Genomic DNA, 21,249 nt, shown 5'->3' on the forward strand with positions numbered 1-21,249 from the left:
GCGTACTCGTCATTTTTCCAATTCAGGCCATTCACGCGTGCGCGTCCCTGACGCGCACGCGTCGCCCTATATTTTGGCAATGTGCATATTGAAACAGAGAGTTGTGCGTGTGCGAGACTGCTCTCGCGCCAATAGCACAATTCAGGTCACGCGAACGCGTGAAGGACGCGTACGCGTCCCTTGAAAAAAGCGCAACCCACGCGAACGCGTGAAGCACGCGTACGCGTCGCAAGCGACGCACAGCTAATCCACTTCAGCGCCTGATTTCAAATCTCCCAACCCCCCAATCCTAATTATCTTTCTATTATCGTTGTTTCTTCTTCCTTCTTTCTTATTTATTCCTTCTTACTTTTTCCTTTTTTCTTTCCTTTTTCATCTTCTTCATTAAGGTTCTTTTCTTCTTCCTTTATTACTTTTTCATTATTATTTTTATTTATGTTTTCTTCTTCTTTTTCTTTTTAATTTCATTCTCTATGTTTTCTTTGTCTTTCTTTTTCTTTTTACATTCTTTTGATTGGTGTTAGAGATTTAATCAGGTGATTATTTTCTTCCATAATTGCTTGTGGATTATTAAGGAGTTGTTTGACAATTATCAATAATTATTTTTGGGTTGTTTGCATGTTCAAATTTAATACTTTCAATAACATATCTACCATGCATACTAAGTGTTTGTGAAAAAGCCCGTATGGTATTGTACATTTTTTATTATTCTATCATTCTACTCTAATGCCTATTTTTCACAAAATCCCTTAAACATTTTATTAATTAAATATAATTGTCAATACAAACGTGGGTCAGTTTGTTATGAATGATAATACAAGTTAGCTTTTGATGCTTGATCTATGCTACTCATGCCTTTGCCGGCATGCCAATAAACATCTTGCATCTACTTGCCATAACATGCACTTGCTATATTTCCATTGATGAACTTTTCACATGTAGTCGCAACCATGTGTTAACGACATCCTTCTTTACCGTGCAATGATTATCACTTGTACCATCCTCTTTCTTGCTTTAACCCTTAGCTTTACATGTTACTTTCCTTTTCCCTTTCCAGGATGGCCACCAAAAAGGGTAAAGAGAAAGCTACTCCCAAACCACCAGCAAGGAAAGAAACAAAAAGAGCACTAGCGGCGAAACTATCTTCAACAGCAGTCAAGCCATCAACAGAGCGAGTCAAGAGGATCATCAAGTTCGATGAAAAAGAGAAACAATAACAATGAGCACTACTCATCCTCTCGACCCACATTGTTGAATTTGTTGAGCTCTGCATTGAGCGAAGACAATGGGGATTCCTACGGAGACAGCCACGACAGGTTAATCTTTCATGGGTAGTTGAATTCTACTTCAATTCCCATATGCCAATCCTGCAGTCTGTCTATGTCCATCAGAAGCAAGTCCCCATAACAGAAGAGGCTATTCAGCAAGCCTTGAATCTTCCCCCTGCTGCAGAAGGATTGGACGCATACCAAGAAGCCTCTTTCAAACACCAGACATACCAATTTGACTAGGACGCCGTCCTCAGAGTTATCGCACAACCTGGCAACAGATGGATCTATAGATACCATCGATCTCACCCTAAGGGAATATTGGCTTCAGCATTCACCTTGGAGGCTCGAGTGTGGGCACAGATTATGTCCCACTACGTCTTTCCGAGCACTCACGAGTCCTCCTTCATTGCAGATATGGCTGTTCTTCTCTGGTGTGTCCTTATAGACCAGCCTCTCAACCTACCAAGACACCTCCGGGACGCCATGGGACGCGTACAAATTGTGGGCAACCTACCCTTTCCCACTTGGTTTCAGACCTAGTCTCGGCAGCCGGAGTCTCCTACAGAGCTGGGGACACCAAGACCATACTTCCGCGGGATGATCAGATTGTCCCCAATGGGAAGTACATCAGACCTCCAGCAGCCACTATCAGCCAAACCGCAGACCCGGCCGGAGATACTCCTTCTCCTTCCACATCACAAGCACCTTCAACAAATCAACTGCTCCTTCAGATATTTCAGAGGTTAGACCAGCTTGACCGGCAGGCAAAGTGAATAGAGCGCCGTAACAAGTGCCAATTTACATACCTCAAGGAGCTGATTGTTGGCAACCACCCAACTGAAGAAGAACCATACACTCCGGACTCCACTTCATCCACCAGCACAAGAAGCCATGACAACCCCAACTGTGGAGATGCTGTTACCAGTCCCCCTTTGTTCCTCACTGATGGCACCGAGGACGGTGCCAAGCTTTAAATGTGGGGAGGTCAGTCAGTACCTTACTTTCGGAGGTAACTGCTCTTTCTTAGCACCAATAAGTTATTTTTCTTTTGTTAGGATAGGATAGTTTGCATAATAATAAGGTGTTTGCATGCATGTTCTATTTGGTTGAAAAATAACAAGTTTCTTTTCAAGACTCTATTTTGAAAATTTCACTAATTTAAAATTGAAAAATCTATGTTAAACTTGTTTGAAGACTGTAAATTGGAACATGGTTTTTAAGTTAAAGAACACACAACCTGTGAGAATTGAGCTTAATTGCATGGTTACATTATTTAACCATAATATTTCATTCTTGTGTGTTTTCTTCTCTATGATTGTAATTTTATTTTGTTCCACTCTATATGTCCAGTGTTTAATGTGTTATATGCATGCATATGATTGAGGCCATTATTTGATTATTAGCTCACTTATCCCAAATAGCCTACCCTTTTAAATCACCTTGTTAGCCACTTTGAGCCTTTTAATCTCCATTTATTCTATATTTTATCACATCACTAGCCTTAAGCAGAAAAACAAATTAATTACCCCAAATTGAATCTTTGGTTAGCTTAAGATAGAGATTGTGTGTTAACTAAGTGTGGAAAAACTGTGGGAACATGGGTTAATAGGGAATGTGTTATGATAAAATATTGGGAATTTGGGTACCTACTCATGCGAGACCAGAAAAATTAAAAATCCATGTGCATTGATAATGTTATGTTTACTTTTATACTTTAAAAAAATTCAAAAATATTCAATAATTGATTAAATAAATAAGGGGACAAAATTACCCCAATGTTAAGTTAATGAAAAATCAATGCATATGTGATAAAACTAAAGAAAAGTTGATGCATGAGTATGAGATGCAAAAGTGGGAATTCTGGGTAGCTAGGCATGAATTTAAAAAGTATATAGAGAGTGTGTATAGGTGAAAGCTTAGGTTAATTAAGGATTTAATTTATAGCTCACTTAACCATATATATACCCTCACCTTTTCCTTAGCCCCATCACAACCTTGAAAAGACCTCATGATGTTTGTATTGGTACATTAAATACTTGTTGATTGGTTAGGTGAAGAACAAAGTTTAAAAAGCATGACTAGAGAAGAGTAGAGTGATTACCCTATACACTTGAGTGATTAGAGTGCACATATACTATCAGTGAGGGTTCAATGCTTGATTCTATGTTCCCTGCTTTTATGAGCTATCTTCTCACAAGTTTACTTGTCTTTACTGTATGATTTGAATTAGTGGAATTTGATTTATGTTTGTCTTGAAGAACTTATTTACTTTTAACCAAGTAGATAGAAACATCTTAGCATGTAGTTGCATTCATACATAGGTTGCATTGCATTGCATGAGTCTTACTTTTTCCTACTCATTTATTTTATCTCCTTGAGCAAAGCATGAGGACATGCTAATGTTTAAGTGTGGGGAGGTTGATAAACCACTATTTTATGGTTTATCTTGTGCTCATTTGAGTGGTTTTTATCAAGTCCCTACCCACTTATTCATATGATTTGCATGATTTTACAATTCCTTCCTAGTGTTATTCTGTTGAAAACTTGCTTCCTAGAATTTTTAATTTGTGTATTTTAGTTCTCCTTTATACCATTCGATGCCGTGATCCGTGTGTTAAGTGTTTCAGGCTTTATAGGACAGGAATGGCTTAGAGAATGGAGAGGAAGCTTGCAAAAATGGGAGGAACACAAGAAACTAAGGAGATAACCAGCGAGCATCGACGCGCACGCATGGCTCACGCGTGCACGTGACATGGAGAAACTTGCAGTGACGCGTGCGCGTGCCTGACGCGTACGCATGGATTGGAGTTCCGCTAGATGATGCGTACGCGTACGCGTGACACGCCAAGACGACCAGCGATGCGTACGCGTGACTGACGCGTACGCGTGACTAACGCGTACGCGTGACATACGCGATCTGCAGAAATAACAGAAAATGCTGAGGGCGATTTCGGGCCGAATTTTGACCTAGTTTCTGGCCCAGAAACACAGACTAGAGCCAGGAAACATGCAGAGACTCAAGACACATTCTCATTAGCATAGTTTTAGTTTTAGATCTGAATCGAGAGAGAAAAATTACTCTTCCTCTAGGTTTTCTTTACATTCATAGTTTTATAATTTTATGCTTTCGCTTTGGATATTTGATAAACCACTATTTTATGGTTTATCTTGTACTCAACTGAGTGGTTTTTATCTACTCTTTACCCACTTATTCATACTATTTGCATGGTTTTACATTTGCCTTCCTAATTATGTGCTTTAATTGAAAACATATTTCTTTGGACTTATCTTTGCTAATATTAATCCTCTCTTATTACCATTAGATGCCTTGATATGTGTGTTAAGTGCTTTCAGAGATTACAGGGCAGGAATGGCTCAGAGGATGGAAAGAAAGCATGCAAAAGTGGAAGGAATACAAGAAGTTGAAGGAACTGCAAAGCTGTTAGCCTGACCCTCTCGCACTCAAACGGCTGTAACTTTAGCTACAGAGGTCCAAACGACGCGGTTTCAGTTGCGTTGGAAAGCTAACGTCCGGGGCTACGATTTGATATATAATATACCATAGTTGCTCTGACGCTAGGCGACGCGAACGTGTGACCCATGTGGCCGCGTCGCAGTGACAAAAATCAGCGTGTTTGAATTCGCAACCAGCGAATTCTGGGCTGTTTCTGACCCAGTTTGCGGCCCAGAAAACACAGATTAGAGGCTATAAAGTGGGAGAATGCATCCATTCAAAAACAAGCTTTCATATTCACAATTTTAGGAGTAGATGTAGTTTTAAGAGAGAGAGAGGTTCTCTCCTCTCTCTTAGGATTAGGATTTAAGATTTCTCTTAGTTTTAGGAGTGACTCTCAATCCCAGGTTCAATGTTTTTTTTATTTATTTTCTCAATTTAATTTATGAACATCTATGCCAGATTTAATTTCTTTTGTTAATGCAATTCGAGGTATTTTTAGATTTAAGATTGTTTTGCTTTATTTATATTGATGCTTTTAATTTAATTTAGATATTTTTCTCCCTTTTGGCTTTGGTCAAGTGATTGGTAGTACTTGAGTTATCAAACTCATCAAGTGATTGAAATTGACAGATTCTGCTTGAGCTAGGATTGCTCTAACACTAGTCTCTCCACAGGAGTTGACTAGGACTTGAGAATCAAGCAAATCAGTCCACTTAACCTTCCTTTGTTTAATAAAGGCTGACCAAGTGGGATTAAAACCCAATTCTCTTCACACCTGATAAGGATAACTAGGATAGGAATTCCAATTCTTATACCTTGCCAAGAGATTTTATTATTATTATTTTATTTTACTTGTCATATAGCATATTCCCTCCTTACTTCCAAAACTCCAATTTACAAACTCATAACCAATAATAAGAACATACCTCCCTGCAATTCCTTGAGAAGACGACCCGAGGTTTAAATACTCGGTTATCAATTTTAAAGGGTTTGTTACTTGTGACAACCAAAACGTTTGTATGAAAGGACTTTTGAAGGTTTAGAAACTATACTTGCAACGAGGATTTATCTGCAAATTTCTAGACCACGCAAAAGTTCCTCTCATCAAAATGGCGCCGTTGCCGGGGAATTGCAAACGTGTGCCTTATTATTGGTTATTGTAAATATTTTATTTTTGCTTGTTTATTTGTTTTTATTTTTTATTTTTGTTTTTATTTTTGCTTTTTCTTAAGTTAAGAGGTTATTGGTTTTTATTTTAAAATTTTTATTTTATCTTGTCTTATTTCAAAAATCAAATTTCAAAATTCATTAAAAATTTTCAAAATTCAAATTTAAAAATTTTCAAATTTCAAATTTCAAAAATTCAAAATTTAAATAACCTTTTAATTTAAATTTATTTTTATTTTTGTTTTTAATTTTTATTTGCTACTATGAACTCTCACCCCTTTGGCTATGAGTCTGGTTACAATTATGTTGCAGGAAGAAGAAATTACAATGAGAACAGGCATTAAAGTTGGAACAATCAAAGATAGGAGGAGCCACAAGGATTTAATCAACCCTCATGGCAACAACCACCTCTAATGGACTATCAACAACCACCATCATATGCCTATAAACCCTCTCCTCAACACAACTTTGAACCACCACACCCACAAGCCAACTACAACCATTCACCTTCATATGACCCTTACCCGTATCCACCATACCAACCACCTTATGAGCCAAATGAACCATACACAGAACCACCACCTTTTCAACACAACTACTCTCATGAACCACCACCTCAATATTCACCATCTCCATATCATTATCAAGATGAACCACCTTCCTATTATGAACCCTCTCTCCCAACCAATGAATCCTCATATCCACCCCAACCTCCAATGGATGACAGACTTCGTGTTATTCTTCAAAGACAAGAAAGGATGAATAAGAGTGTGCAAAATTTCGCGGCCGCCTTAGGCGAGTTAGTAAATATAATAGCTTCCCAATATCTAGGCACTCAAAGAACTCCCATGGCTACATGTGGAGAATCAAAAGAAGAGCAAAGCATGAAGGAGACACTAGAAACTTCGGTGGACAATGAGGAACATGGCTTTGTATTGGAACAAGTGGAGGAAGCCATAATAGTTGCAGAGGAAGAAGTGGTTGAAGACTTAGGAGATGCTGAACCTCCATGGGAAAGTCAGGTTATAGAACCTCCTTTCAAGACGGTTGCATTTGATGTTGAGGAGGGTGTACAACCTCCAAAGCATATCATAGTTGAAGACTTGGAAGAGGTTAATCAAGAGATGGAGATTAAAGAAGAAGAAGCACAACCTCCCATGCCCTTGGAAAGAAGTAAAGAGAAGATTGAATTGGAAGAAAGCTACCAAGAGGAAGAGGTTGAAATTGAAGAAGCGTACAAGGAGGTGGAAGTTGTCAGAGAAGAGCACAAGGGAGTGGAGCTTGCAATTTCATTAGAAATACCTCCCCCTAAGTTGCCATCATCCTTCACAACATTCAAGTGGGTAAAATTCATATCCCTTAGCTTTCTAATTCCACTTGAATATGGGCTACTGGAGACGGATGGTCAACTTAGAGCTCTTTGTGGCATTAAGAGTAAGAGGAAGATGGCCAGTGGTAAGAATTGTCCTGCCAGGTTTATTATGGTTGGAAGCTTTAAGTTTAAACGCAAGGGTTGGTGTAGAGCTCAATTGAATGGGTCTAGGAAGCTGTTTGGTAGCTGCAGTGAGAATTCAAATTACTTATCACCCGGCTGGAAACATACAGATCCCGACAAAAATGGGTGTAAAAGCAAGGTTTGGGATCCTGGAATCTGCTCTAACAGTTGTCATCCCGGGAGCCTAAGAATCTGTTTGAAGCTTCTTAAGGGCTTTACATGCCTAGTTTGGGACCCCGGAGGTTACTGGAGATACAAACATTGGTGGAGATTCCTGGATGAATTCAAGCACAGGCCACCATAACAGGAAGCTCACCAAATGTCCAACTTAAGGACTTTAACTAAAAGTGCTAGGTGGGAGACAACCCACCATGGTATGATCGTTCCTTTTTCATTTTTATTTAGTTTTATTTGTTTTCGAGTTTTATTTTATTTTATTATATTGAACTTGGAGTTTTGCATCACATTCATATTAACACTACATTCTGCATTTTTTTTTCAGATTAAAAAAAAAAAGCACGCACGCGATGCGGCAATGTCACTGACGCGTCCGCGTCGCCAGTGCATTGAAAAGAAAAAAATCGAACAGAGAGTCACGCGATAGCGTGGCTGGAGGCGTGCCTTTAGCATAATTTGACCCCATGCGACCGCATCGCTGACGCGTCCGCGTCAGGTGGGAACATTGGCCTCCCACGCGACCGCGTCACCCACGCGGCCGCGTGACCTGAAAATCGACGTCGAAAGGGTGTATGGCCGAAAGTTGAGCTGGAATTGGGCTGGACTCGTGCTAGAGGCACCATCCCTACCACGCAAACGCGTGCCCCACGCGTCCGCGTCATATTGGAAAAAAAGGCCATCCACGCGATCGCGTTAACCACGCGACCGCGTCACCTAGATTTTTGGCAAAAATACATTTCAAACAGAGAGTTGTGCGAATGCAAGGCTGCACTCGCACCAATCGCACAAATCATGCCACGCGATCGCATGACCCACGCGTCCGCGTCACCTAACCTTATCGCGCACCACGCGACTACGTCACTCACGCGTCCGCGTCGCCAGCGTCGCACAACCTATCCAGATTAGTGCCAATTATCTTATTTTTCTTTTCTAATCCTAATTTCTTCTATCTTTTCTTCTTTCTTTCTTACTTTATGTCTTTCCTTTCTCATTCTTCTTATCTTTTATTTTATTATACTTAATTTATTTGCATATTTCATTCATTGCATCTTAATTTTGTGCATATTTTTATTTTCTTTCCTAAAATTAATTTTTCTTTCTTTGGTGTTAAAAATTCTCATTCAACTGTTGCATCTTTTCTTGAATTTACTTTGGTGCTTAGTAACTTGTTTTCCACTGTGGGATGATATTACTTATCTGCCAATGCCAATCTTTTATGATACTTGCACTTCATTTGCATTGACATGAACTTATATTAATATTTTCATTACCCACACTCCTCCCCTTTGTTGCAAATTTTGCACCACTAGTATGCCATGTGCTTCTATTGTTTTCTCACGCATATGTTGAAGCTTCCATGTAAATGAGAACCTTTTCATTTGGCATTAACCCACCCATACTTCATTTATTTTCTTATCTTTATTACTGGGTTACTTTTTCTTCCCTTTTTCTTTCAGGATGGCCACCCGGAAGGGAACCGGAAGACGTTTGCATGGGGAGACAGACAAGTCCATCTGCAAAATCTTGAAGAAAAGCATCAGTTGGAGCAACCCGTCCACCTGCACATCTCAGCATGCACCGAGGACGGTGCAATCTTTAAGTGTGGGGAGGTCGATACCGATCTCCATGGGTTAGTTATTTCCTGACTCAACACCAAAATTTTTATTTTATTTGTTTGTTCATTGTTGCATTTGCATGTTTGATTACATATTTGTTTAATTTTGTGCATATTTTACCACTTGGTTGAAATAATATTTTCTTTTTCAAGAAACCTTTTAGAGCATTTCACTAATTTGAATAAAATTTAATGTTACACTTTTTTGAAGAGATATTATACTGGAACATGGTTTAGAGCTCGAACATACAAAACCAGTGAGATTTTTGAGCCTATTTGAATTGGTTGCATTTTACCAACCAATATTTTATTTTTGGTGTGTGTTTTTCTCTCTAAAATTGTGATCTTTGTCTTGCTTAATTCTATATTTCCATGGTTTGATGTATACATGCACTTATATGATTGAGGCCTTTGTTTCACTGAGCTTACGTACCCATATGGCCTTACCTTTCATTATCCTTTGCAAACCAATTTGAGCCTCTTTTACCCCTTTTATTCTTTATTTTAGCTCATCACTAACTCTAAGCGGAAAACAATAATGTCCTTAATTTGAATCCTTGGTTAGCTTAGACTAGTGAGGGTGCTTATGATTTAAGTGTGGGAAAAGTGGGTTTCGAAACATTTGATTTGAGAATTGGGTGTTATATATCTTTATGAAAATGTGAAAGAAATGTTTAAGACATATTCATGCATTCAATAATTTAATCATATGCATTGAGAAAAACAACAGAAAAAGAAAAAAAAAGATATATATATATATATATATATATATATATATATATATATATATATATAAAGAGAGAGAGAAAAAGAAAGAAAAAGAGCAAATAAGTAAAAGGGGACAAAATGCCCCAAAGTAAGTAGTGAAAGCAATGCATATGTACTGTACTTGAAATTAGAATGCATGAATATGTGGAAAACATGGTTAATGGATAGTTAGATGTGGTATTATAATTACATGGATTGTCTAAAGTTAGGTGGAAAGTTTAAGTTAATTAAGGATTCAGATTTTAGTCCACTTGGCCAAATACAATCCTACCTTGACCCTAACCCCATTACAACCCTTAAAAGACCTCTTGATATGTGTATCTGTGCATTAAATTTATGTTGATTGTTAGATGAAGAGCAAGCCTTAGAAAGCAAGGTTAGTAGAGAATTGAGAGAATCGAACCTAAAACACTTAAGTGATTAGAGTGTATACACTTCCAGTGAGGGTTCGATGCTCAATTCTTTGTTCCCGGCTTTCACAAGCTATTTTCTTTTACAAGTCTATTTGTACTTCATTTTTATGAGTTGAATTAGTGAAATCCAGTTCATATTTGTTCTTAAAAGATTTGTTTACTTTTAACTAAGTAGGAAAAATCATTCTGCATGTAGTTACATTCGTAGGTTGCATTGCATACTCTCTATCATTCCTCTTCACTTCTTTTTAGCTTCTCTTGAGCTTAGCATGAGGACATGCTATTGTTTAAGTGTGGGGAGGTTGATAAACCACTATTTTATGGTTTATCTTGTGCTCAATTGAGTGGTTTTTATCTACTCTTTACCCACTTATTTATACTATTTGCATGGTTTTATATTTGCCTTCCTAATTATGTGCTTTAATGGAAAACATGTTTCTTTGGACTTATCTTTGCTAATATTAATCCTCTCTTATTACCAATATATGCCTTGATATGTGTGTTAAGTACTTTCAGAGATTACAGGGAAGGAAAGGCTCAGAGGATGAAAAGGAAGCATGCAAAGTTGGAAGGAATACAAGAAGTTGAAGGAACTGCAAAGCTGTCAGCCTGACCCTCTCGCACTCAAACGGCTGTAACTTTAGCTACAGAGATCCAAACGACGCGGTTCCAGTTGCGTTGGAATGCTAACGTCCGGAGCTTCAATTTGATATATAATATTTCATAGTTACCCTGACGCTAGGCGTCGCGACCGCGTGACCCAGGCGGCCGCGTCGCAGTGACAAAAATCAGCGTGTTCGAATTCGCAACCAGCAAATTCTGGGCTATTTCTGACCCAGTTTGAGGCCCAGAAAACACATATTAGAGGCTATAAAGTAGGGAAATACATCCATTCAAAAACAAGCTTTCATATTCACAATTTTAGGAGTAGATATAGTTTTTAGAGAGAGAGGTTCTCTCCTCTCTCTTAGGATTAGGATTTAAGATTTCTCTTAGTTTTAGGAGTGACTCTCAATCCCAGGTTCAATGTTCTTTTTATTTATTTTCTCAATTTAATTTATGAACATCTATGCCAGATTTAATTTCTTTTGTTAATGCAATTCGAGGTATTTTCAGATTTAAGATTGTTTTGCTTTATTTATATTGATGCTTTTAATTTAATTTAGATATTTTTCTCCCTTTTGGCTTTGGTCAAGTGATTGGTAGTACTTGAGTTATCAAACTCAGCAAGTGATTGAAATTGTCAGATTCTGCTTGAGCTAGGATTGCTCTAACACTAGTCTCTCCACAGGAGTTGACTAGGACTTGAGAATCAAGCAAATCAGTCCACTTAACCTTCCTTTGTTTAATAAAGGCTGACCAAGTGGGATTAAAACCTAATTCTCTTCACACCTGATAAGGATAACTAGGATAGGAATTCCAATTCTTATACCTTGTCAGGAGATTTTATTATTATTATTTTATTTTACTTGTCATATAGCATATTTCCTCCTTACTTCCAAAACCCCAATTTACAAACTCATAACCAATAATAAGAACATACCTCCCTGCAATTCCTTGAGAAGACGACCCGAGGTTTAAATACTCGGTTATCAATTTTAAAGGGGTTTGTTACTTGTGACAACCAAAACGTTTGTATGAAAAGACTTTTGAAGGTTTAGAAACTATACTTGCAACGAGGATTTATCCGCAAATTTCTAGACCACGCAAAAGTTCCTCTCATCAATATTGAAGAGTCATCACCTCCGTTGAAGACACTATTCTAGTTTGTTTTCTTTCTCCTTTATTATTCCATATTCTTAATTCTTGTTTAGAGTTACAATTGGATTGTTTTTAGAATTTATTAATACAAAGGATTACTTTTATTTTTAATTAATTTGTAGCTATTGTCTATCATGTCTCTTTTCTATTTCCTACTCCCAACAACGAAGATGGTATCCATGTTGATGGAGTAGACTCCCAACTTGACATGGGGGTTGATTAAAAGGAGACACTTGAGTTGGAATGCTCAAGTGATTAGTTAAATTGGAAGTTGTTGGCTAATTCTCTATTTACTAACGCTAGACCTTCCCAAGGGAGAGGACTAGGATTTGCGAATAAGAGTTAGCTCAATCACTTGACTTTCCTTTATTTAGTAAGGGTTAACTAAGTGAAAATAACAACCTCTTTATACTACACTTGAGAGAATTCCAACAAGGATGGAACTTCCAATTAATCATTTTCCCAGTCAAGACTTTTTAATTAGAATGTATAATTCTCTTTTAATTTACAATTATTTATTTTCTGTCATTCAACTCTCAAAATTCTCGAAAAACTCCTGATTAATAAGATAGCACCTTTTTTGTCAACTCGTTGGGAGACGACCTGGGATTCATACTCCCAGTATTTTTATTCTAAGTTTTGTGACAACCTTTCTAAATTGATGAGCAAATTTTAGCTGGTTAAGAACTATACTCACAACGCTATTTCTATATTGAATTCTTAATTGGATGACTTCCACCACGCATCAATGTGATATGTAATTCGACCTAAAGACTATTTTTACATTTTATTAGAAAATTAAATCAATTTTTGTGCTTAATATCTTGATTAATTAATTTACAACTAATTAATAATGCTTGAAAAACTAAGAAACTAAAGAATTGGAAATCAGTTACTAAAGATTTGTCATGAATGATCTTTGCAAACTTCAAGATAAGTAAACAAGGTTTAATTTCTCTAGAAGCATAAACATCTCCAAAATTCTTGACTCTCACCATCACTGTCTTCTCCCAAATCAGCATTCAAGTTCTCTGTCCATAAGCATTCAAACATTCAAATATTCAAGTTCTAAAGCTCTTAATCTTGTCTTCTTCAATCCATATTCTTTTAATCTAATTAGGTATTTAATATAATATTTGCTTGCTCAATCCTTTAAAATTTGTGAGAACGATATCCACTTCCAGTGATATTATTTGAGCAATCCAGTGCACTACTTGCTGATATCCATAAGCTTCAATTTTCGCTCATCACTTTATTCCTTAATCAAATGTACTGGATAAATATTTACTCTATTGTTAATAAAAGTTTTTTTATTAAGTTATCATAAAACATATTTTTAAATGAATATTTTTTAACAATTGCTAACACAATTATTAATTGTTAATAATATTATTAAAAATATAATTATTTATATAATTTTTTATTAGTTTTAATTTTAAAAATAAATTATATGACATACTGTTAAAAAAAACAGCCAATATTTTGAGATTATCAGTATGGTCAAGCGATCAACATAAACACGTGTTAATAGTTTTGCGATGAATTTGGAAAATCTGCAATTTCTGTAGGAAAAAGCATCTATACCCTGATGAAACCCACCTTCTTAAGTTGTATGAATACATACTAGCTAGCTAGCAATAGTTGATGATAATTTATGTACTATTTCGTACAAGGCTTACGCACATGGTTAATCATCGCTGACCTTCTTCTTCCTCCTCTCTCTAATTTTATTTATTTATTTATTTTTTCCGTTGAGATTCATTGTTTACTTAACAAGGTCCCCAGTCTAACATACCTATATATATAGGTCCTTACCTACCCTATGTAAGTACTGCGCCATGCACTGTTTATTATTACTAATGCCTAATGCATGGACGTGCATACAAATTTCTGTCTATATTCCATAATATAATATTGGACTCCAGTAATATATTAATATAAAGCATTCATAACTCCCTGATATAATCATCTTTATATAATTTTGGAATGATGCGATTTCAAGATCATAAAATATGGGTATTTATTTTTCAATAAATCAATGAGAGACTAAAAAACACAGTCGATATTTCTTTCATAAAAAAACTGAGTAAGAAGAATTACTGTGTTAGAGAGAGAGTTATGATAAATTCAATTGTAACATATAGTAGATGTGGAAACAAAACATGACTACCTAGTCTTCCGAAAATATTTTTTCTTAATTTTGGATACCAAATGAATAAATGAAGTTGAGAAATTGAGTTGATAAATAACTAATTTTCCTGACGATGCATTGAAGAATTTCGAAAGATGAAATGCATGTGACCCATACTTCAATAGTTCAATGTAAGTGAAGTCATTAGTCTATACCAAGAACATAACCTTCTCAATTGATATGGTGATGATGATTCGTTTGTTTATGCAAATTTGAAGTAGTACAATTACCGTTCGAATAGGTTCAAACAATTTTATACCTTTAAGTCTAAACTCATTAAATATATAAGGGCTCCATTTTCTTATAAAATTCAAATCTTTTAAGTTGTTGTGACAACTTACAAGAAAAAGCTAACAAACAAAGAAGGATGTAGTTGTCAATTAACAAGAGAACAAAAGAGATTTTTTTTTTTCTTTTCTTTTCCATTGTCGACATTTAAAATAAAGAAACATAAAGCTAGCTGCAGGATAAGAGATTTGAATCTCTTCATTTGTATTTGCAAAATACACTACATGGCAAACTGTCACTCAACATAATATTGACATTTTTATAATAGTTAGTCACGGTCTAAAAACAAAATTATATAAAGGAGTATAACGATTTTTAAATTATGAGTTTAGAATAAAAGAGCTCATCTATGCTGTACCATTTAATGCCTGCCACATCAACCATATAGGTTATTATTGCTTTTTTGCTTTAGCAACGTTTTTAATTTTTTTTTTAATGAGGTGACACCCATAAAATATATACTAAAGTTTAATACAATTTCGTTAATAATTAAAAGAGTCTAGTTAATAAATATTTTTGAACTGCACTCTATACTAACTAATGGTTATTAATTAATAATTATTTAAATTTTATTTTTAAAAATATAAAAGTATTAATTATTAATTATAGTTATTTAAAATTAGTTGGTTAATAAGAGTTGTATACCTATATTTTTTTTAGTTTAATATTATGCTTAATATTATCCTAAACGTCTCCGACATTCCAGTCCACTAATAATTTTAGACTAGGATTTTTATATGCAAAGCCAAAAGACAAAGCAGAAAGAAGCTATAAACTGATGATTAAGTTATCCTATTACATGTCTTAAAAATTACCATATATACAACAAAATATTTCATCTTCTCCAAAATATTGATCTTTAATTTTTTAGTTATTTACATATTAATTAAGAAATTTAAAATGAAGAATTATTTACTAGAACAATTTTATTTAATAGTAGTTAAAGAATCAACAGAGAAGGACAAATATTTTAAGTAAAAGTTTCTATATAAAAATTATGAATCTGAGAGAGTCATTAGACAAATTTACTTTGCGACACAAAACCTACTTCTGGAATAGCTAGCTTGTTAATTTGTGAAAACAACTGTTCAGAATAATAGAAGCAAAGCGTACAAAATAGGTGATATGAAATGATGATGAATTCTTAGCCTAGAAGATCATATACATTTCTACCTATTCCACACATTGTACCAATAATGTAAATCAACAACTCTACCCAAGATTCCAACCTATATATGAGGGAAAAAAAAAAGAGAAACTAAACAATAATGTAACTAACCATTGTTCACCTAGTGACATTATGATTATATACATCAACTCGATCAGTAATAAATAATTTATTTAAACTTTTTTTTGAATTAAAAATAAAAGAAAAAGGAAAAACCAATTCAACAACTAACACAAATTCATCAAAAGGGGTAATGAATCAATGATGATTGTTATTATTTCAAGTATGTAGTGGGCACTTTATATATCCAAAGGCATCTACATGTTTACATGTACATACATAACATACATATAAACATATATTGGTCCCTAACTATAGCTACTATTGTATATAGTACACTTACATAATTCAAAAACTGCAGCAATAAGGGATGCATCATGCATGTGACAGTGGTTGCAGTACCTCACCAGAAAGCCACAGCATCTTCTTTATTTTCAACTCAACAATGCAGTAAAATAAATAAATAATTACACAAAATTCAATTCGTACGCTTAATAATTTCTTCCCGCAGTTATTATTGTTAATAATAGATCTTCACATTGAGTTGCTGAACCTACCCAGCAGATTTCCTTTAGAAGATGATGCTATAATTAATTAACGAGCACCACCATATATATATGGTAGCAATTTTTCTTTAATTATCATTATAATATAAAAGTAATAACCTCCATTTTAACAAAACATTACTAAAATTGAGGACATATATAGAAGTATAGTATACACTAAATTAAATTATGAGAGGTGATATATATACAGAAAGTTCTGTGGCAGCAGTGCTACACAAACAACAACTATATGTGATTAATTGATAAGAACTCGAACACACACACACACACACAAAAGTAGAATAATACAATAATAATATAAGTATATATAGTTTCTTCTCAAACCCTAATACGAGTTCAGCCAAAAATCACACCGAAATTGAATATTGAAACTCAACATATGTATAAAACGCAATCAAACTTGAGCCTGCATGTTTCTCTTGCAAATATTGGACGACATAACTTATATATATGTATTAAAAATATATTTTTGGAAACCATTAAGAGAAGCAAGTAAATTAATTAATAATAACAAAACAAAAATTAAGGGAGCTAGAATAATGATGAGGATGATGATGATCAAGATCATACACACATATGTGTGGAACTATTTAGATCCTCAAGAATGTTGCTGTTGACTTGTTGTTTCATGCCCATCATCTCCACCGTGATGTTGGTGGTTTCCAGTGCTCGCCGGAGACTCCGAAACGCCACTGCCATTGGCCGGAATCTGCCTATAGGCATTAAGTGCTGCAAGCATACCTAAATTATTGCTTTCACTCAGCATTGCTCCACCACCGCCGCTGCCGCCACCAACCATGGCGGAACCTAGTTGTCCACCAGGCATAAGAGACATTGGTGAACCAAAATTCATGAAATGAATCCCACCAACACCGCCAGGCATACCCCCTCTATAAACTCCACCACCACTCCCCAGTGACGGAATTGCCCAAATTTGATCATTATTACTACCGCCGCCGCCGCCACCACCATTCATGCCTTGGTGCCCAGTCACCATCCAAAACGTTGCGGGATTCGAAGCGTGGCTCGCCGGAACCGAACCCGCGGTACTTGATTGTAACAAGTAGTTTCCTGCTATCTGGTGTGAAACCGAAACCTCTTGTTCCATTCTTCTCTTTCTAGCCATGTTTCCGTCGCAATCACCGCCATCCAAATCAAGATTTCCACCACCACCAGCGGCGGCGGCGCCATCTTCACGAAGTTCTTGCTTTGCTTGGAGAACGGCATTCACGGTGCTAGGGTTGAAGTTCAATCCCATGGAATTAGAACAATTCTCCGATGAACCTGGAAACAACAACCTTCTAGAATCTTCCATCGTTGCTATGTTCATATTCATGTTCATGTTCATATTCATGCCCATGCTACGCTCCCAATTATCGCCAGCTCCGCCGCGGATCCTTCCGCCGCCGACAGCCGCCGCAACGGCGGCCGAAGAGAACGTGCTAGGATTGAAGTAGCTTCCTCTGAAGTAGTGTGACGGCGCCGAAACGGTAGACCCGGAACTTCGAAGTGAGATGTTGAGCGAGGTGAAGTTGGCGGGGATGGTGCCGGTGCCGGTTGCGGCGATCACCGCCGGCTCCGCTTGCTGTAGTAGCCACTCGATCGTCTCGCCGTCGGATTTGTGCCCTAACTCCCGCGTCAACTGGAACACGCGAGCGGCGCAGGCCGCTGGCATCCGGATCCGGCGGCCGCGGCCGTCCACCTTGGTGTGCCGGTCCTTGGTGGAGGTCCGCTTTGGCGGCGGCTTCTTGGTGCTATTCTGTTGTTGGTCCTGTAAAGTGACGGCGGTGCCTACTCCCTCACCGGGTTGTTCGGCCGCGGTGGAGCATGGCTGTTCCGCGACTGAGTCTTCGACGTCTTTAGTCTTCTCCAACAGCTGAAGAGGGAAATTAGGTCTGGTTCTGATTCCGTTTTGATGGTCATGGTGATGGTGATTATGATCAGCTTCCAATTCCATGATCTACTTTACTTTCTGCTTTTGAGTTCTGAGCATACAACCCAAGTTTCTTCAATTCTCTAACACTGTAACCGTTTTTTCTCTTCCTAGTCTCTAAGAAAAAAGAACCGATCCAAGTGAGGTTTTGTTGCTGAAAAATAAATATAATTAGATCTATTAATTTAATTAGTAATTAGTAATTAGGCGTTGTTGTATAGTTGTAGAAAGTATTTAGCGGGAGTAGTAGGGACTGGGGGGAGGAGTAGTGGGGTGGGGGTGGCACTTTGTGTGCTTGTGAAAGAGATGACCCGCAAGTAGGATGTGTAAGTGGGCTATAGCCAGCAAATTGGCTTCTGTTGTTTGTGTGTTGCGTTTTGTGGAGCATAGCCTGCTATTCCTTTGAGATGGGAGATTGATGAACGAATGAATGACTTGTTTGCTTGTTTCTCTTTCTCAAGAGAGAGAGAGAGAGAGAGGATAAGGGGGAGAGGAAGGAGGGCAAGCTTTAAGCAACAAAATTAATGAGTGAGAGAATAATAATAGTAGAAGGCCTCATCTGCTCACAGTAATTTTTTTCCGCCAAAAAGACCACACGTTTTCTCTTTTCTTTTTATTTACTGGAAGGAATCATTTCGGTCTTCACTAATTTTATGTCTCTTTCAGTCTTTCCTTCTTTTCAACTCTCTCTCTCTCTCTCTCTAAAATACGTGTTTTTGTTATATTTTTTTATAAATATTGAACTAATTTTATCTTTTATTTCTAAATAAATGTAAAAAGTTTAAAAACTAATAAATATCATACAATATATTAAACTTTTCGATTTTTTATTTTAGCTGTACAATTTTTTACAAAAATAATATGTATAAAAAAATAATTACTATATATTTATGTATAAATATAAATATTATTTTATAACTTTTTAATATATTTTATATTTCAATATATATTTTATAAAATTTTAAATCTAGTAACTAATTTTTATATATACCTAGTGTTTCGAGAGTTATTTAAAATCAGTAAGACATGTGGTTCAGATGCCTTTGTGGTGGTATTGGCGTCTTCTTCAATAGGATGAAGCTGTTCGAGATCTTCTGGTGAGATTAGGGATGGTATCTACAAGAGATTCCGATTCCTAAGTTAGCAAATGTTTTAGACAGATTTTAGTAGATTATGATTGAGAAATACCTGAGTTTATTATGGTATTTATATAGCAGGAAAGATAAATTTGTTACCTTTCTATAACTTATCCACCTATAACGGTGGGTGGTTATTCTCCTTTTTTACTATGGGTTATTGAGACCTTATATTTGAATATATGAACATGTTTGTTGGTGCAGTTAAAATTCTGCATGTTAAGTCGGACAAATGAAGTCTAATGCGTAGAGAAAGTGACTTTGGACTCTAAAGTGGGCTTTAGTCATTTTGGACCTAACTTTTTGGGTTAGGGTATGAACAGTGCTCCGGCTCAAGGCGGAGTTCGTGTAAGTCAATCATGTCGTTCTTCGAGTCTTATTATTGTCTTGAACAGGTCGATGACGTTAGATTCCCGATGTGATTTGAGGGAACGAGTTGGAAAACTCGACGTGATTTTAAAACTGATGTGACGTTATGTTTTCATATTTTGTAACTGTTCGCGTGTCTTTTCGATTACCTTGGTAACCGCGCATGTCATTTAAAGTGGGATAGATGATTTATTTTACCCTACCCAATTCACAGTTATATATACTTGGCCCTTCGCGTAAACCTTTTTCTTTTTCTCCTTTGTGAAATTGCTTCCTCTTTCTTGTTTCTGAAATCTCTGTTTGCTTCACTAAGCACCATTTCGTTCAAGTTTCTTTATCTCTTGGTGGTTTTTTCCACCCGAAACTGCTCATTACGCACTTTAGGGTTGCCTTTGCTAGAGTTGTTGCGCGTGCTATTTTTCACTCTCCGTTATCAAAGGTTGGTACTTTTTCTTTCTTACTAGTTCTTTTTCTGCTTTGCTTGCATGCTTGTGGTTTTTTGTTGATTTCTAGTATAGAAATAGCTTTTGAAATGTTTGTTGTACCTCTCTGAGAACTTGTTGCATAGTTTTTGCATGAGGAAACTTTGTTGAATATGGCTTTTGGGATTTTATGACGTAATATCTTTGTAGGGATTTGTTAGGGGTATTGGGTAGTTGCAATGTGATTTCTGAAAAATTCACTAAAAATGGTTTTTAGTGCTTCTTGATGTATCTGTTTATAGTGGAAAGATGTCGTTTTCTATTTGAAATTTTGTTATCTGAGCATTCTTTTAAGTTCTTACTTTCTGTGACAACATGCTTAATGTTTTCTTTGGTGGAATGTGTGTAATTTTAGGGGTTTATCTTGCCTTAAATGGCGTCATTGTTGTTTCTGATAATAATGCCATTTTGAAAGTTTGATTATTAAAGTCATACTTTAGAATTTGTTGTTGTTGAGAATGGAAAGAGATGCTTTGTGCTTTCTGTTGAAGATGATTTGACTTGTTGTACCATGTTGTCCAACATATAGTAATATTTACATGGTTAGTTGTTTTTCCTTTTGTAGGTATACTCTATGTCTCAATCCGTAATACAAATCATTCCTTCCAACATACCAAAAGATTTAGATTGGGCAAATACCACTGTTTTAGGGATTCTGTCGGTGATGGATAGAGAAATCCTAAAAAAACTGACTTAAATATAGACCCAATTTGTTCTAAATAGGAGGATGAGGAGAAATACACCTTAGAGACCCTAACTTTGAGGAGTGGGTCTGCTATGCCCGGTTTGATAGGCCAGAAAATCACTTCCTTTTTTATGTATGAGTGCCTTTTTGTTAAGCTTGCTTGGTGCTAGGTTTTCTTTTACTAATTTTGAGCAAGACATATTATTGTCCTGTCGAGTAGCTCCTACTCAGTTGCATCCCAACTCAT

General features: G+C 36.3%; 1 protein-coding gene across 1 annotated transcript; it reads right to left on the minus strand.

The window, feature by feature from the left end:
- Positions 1-16,755: 16,755 nt before the first annotated feature.
- Positions 16,756-18,848, minus strand: LOC107643568 (transcription factor TCP15). The gene has a single exon (XM_016347249.3). The coding sequence runs from the start codon at positions 18,352-18,354 to the stop codon at positions 16,996-16,998; it is 1,359 nt and encodes a 452-aa protein (XP_016202735.1). The 5' UTR covers positions 18,355-18,848; the 3' UTR covers positions 16,756-16,995.
- Between the last annotated feature and the right edge of the window lie 2,401 nt (positions 18,849-21,249).

Source organism: Arachis ipaensis, chromosome B5 (genome assembly GCF_059453495.1).
Source record: "Arachis ipaensis isolate K30076 ecotype BB chromosome B5, ASM5945349v1, whole genome shotgun sequence".
NCBI classification, from domain to species: Eukaryota; Viridiplantae; Streptophyta; class Magnoliopsida; order Fabales; family Fabaceae; genus Arachis; species Arachis ipaensis.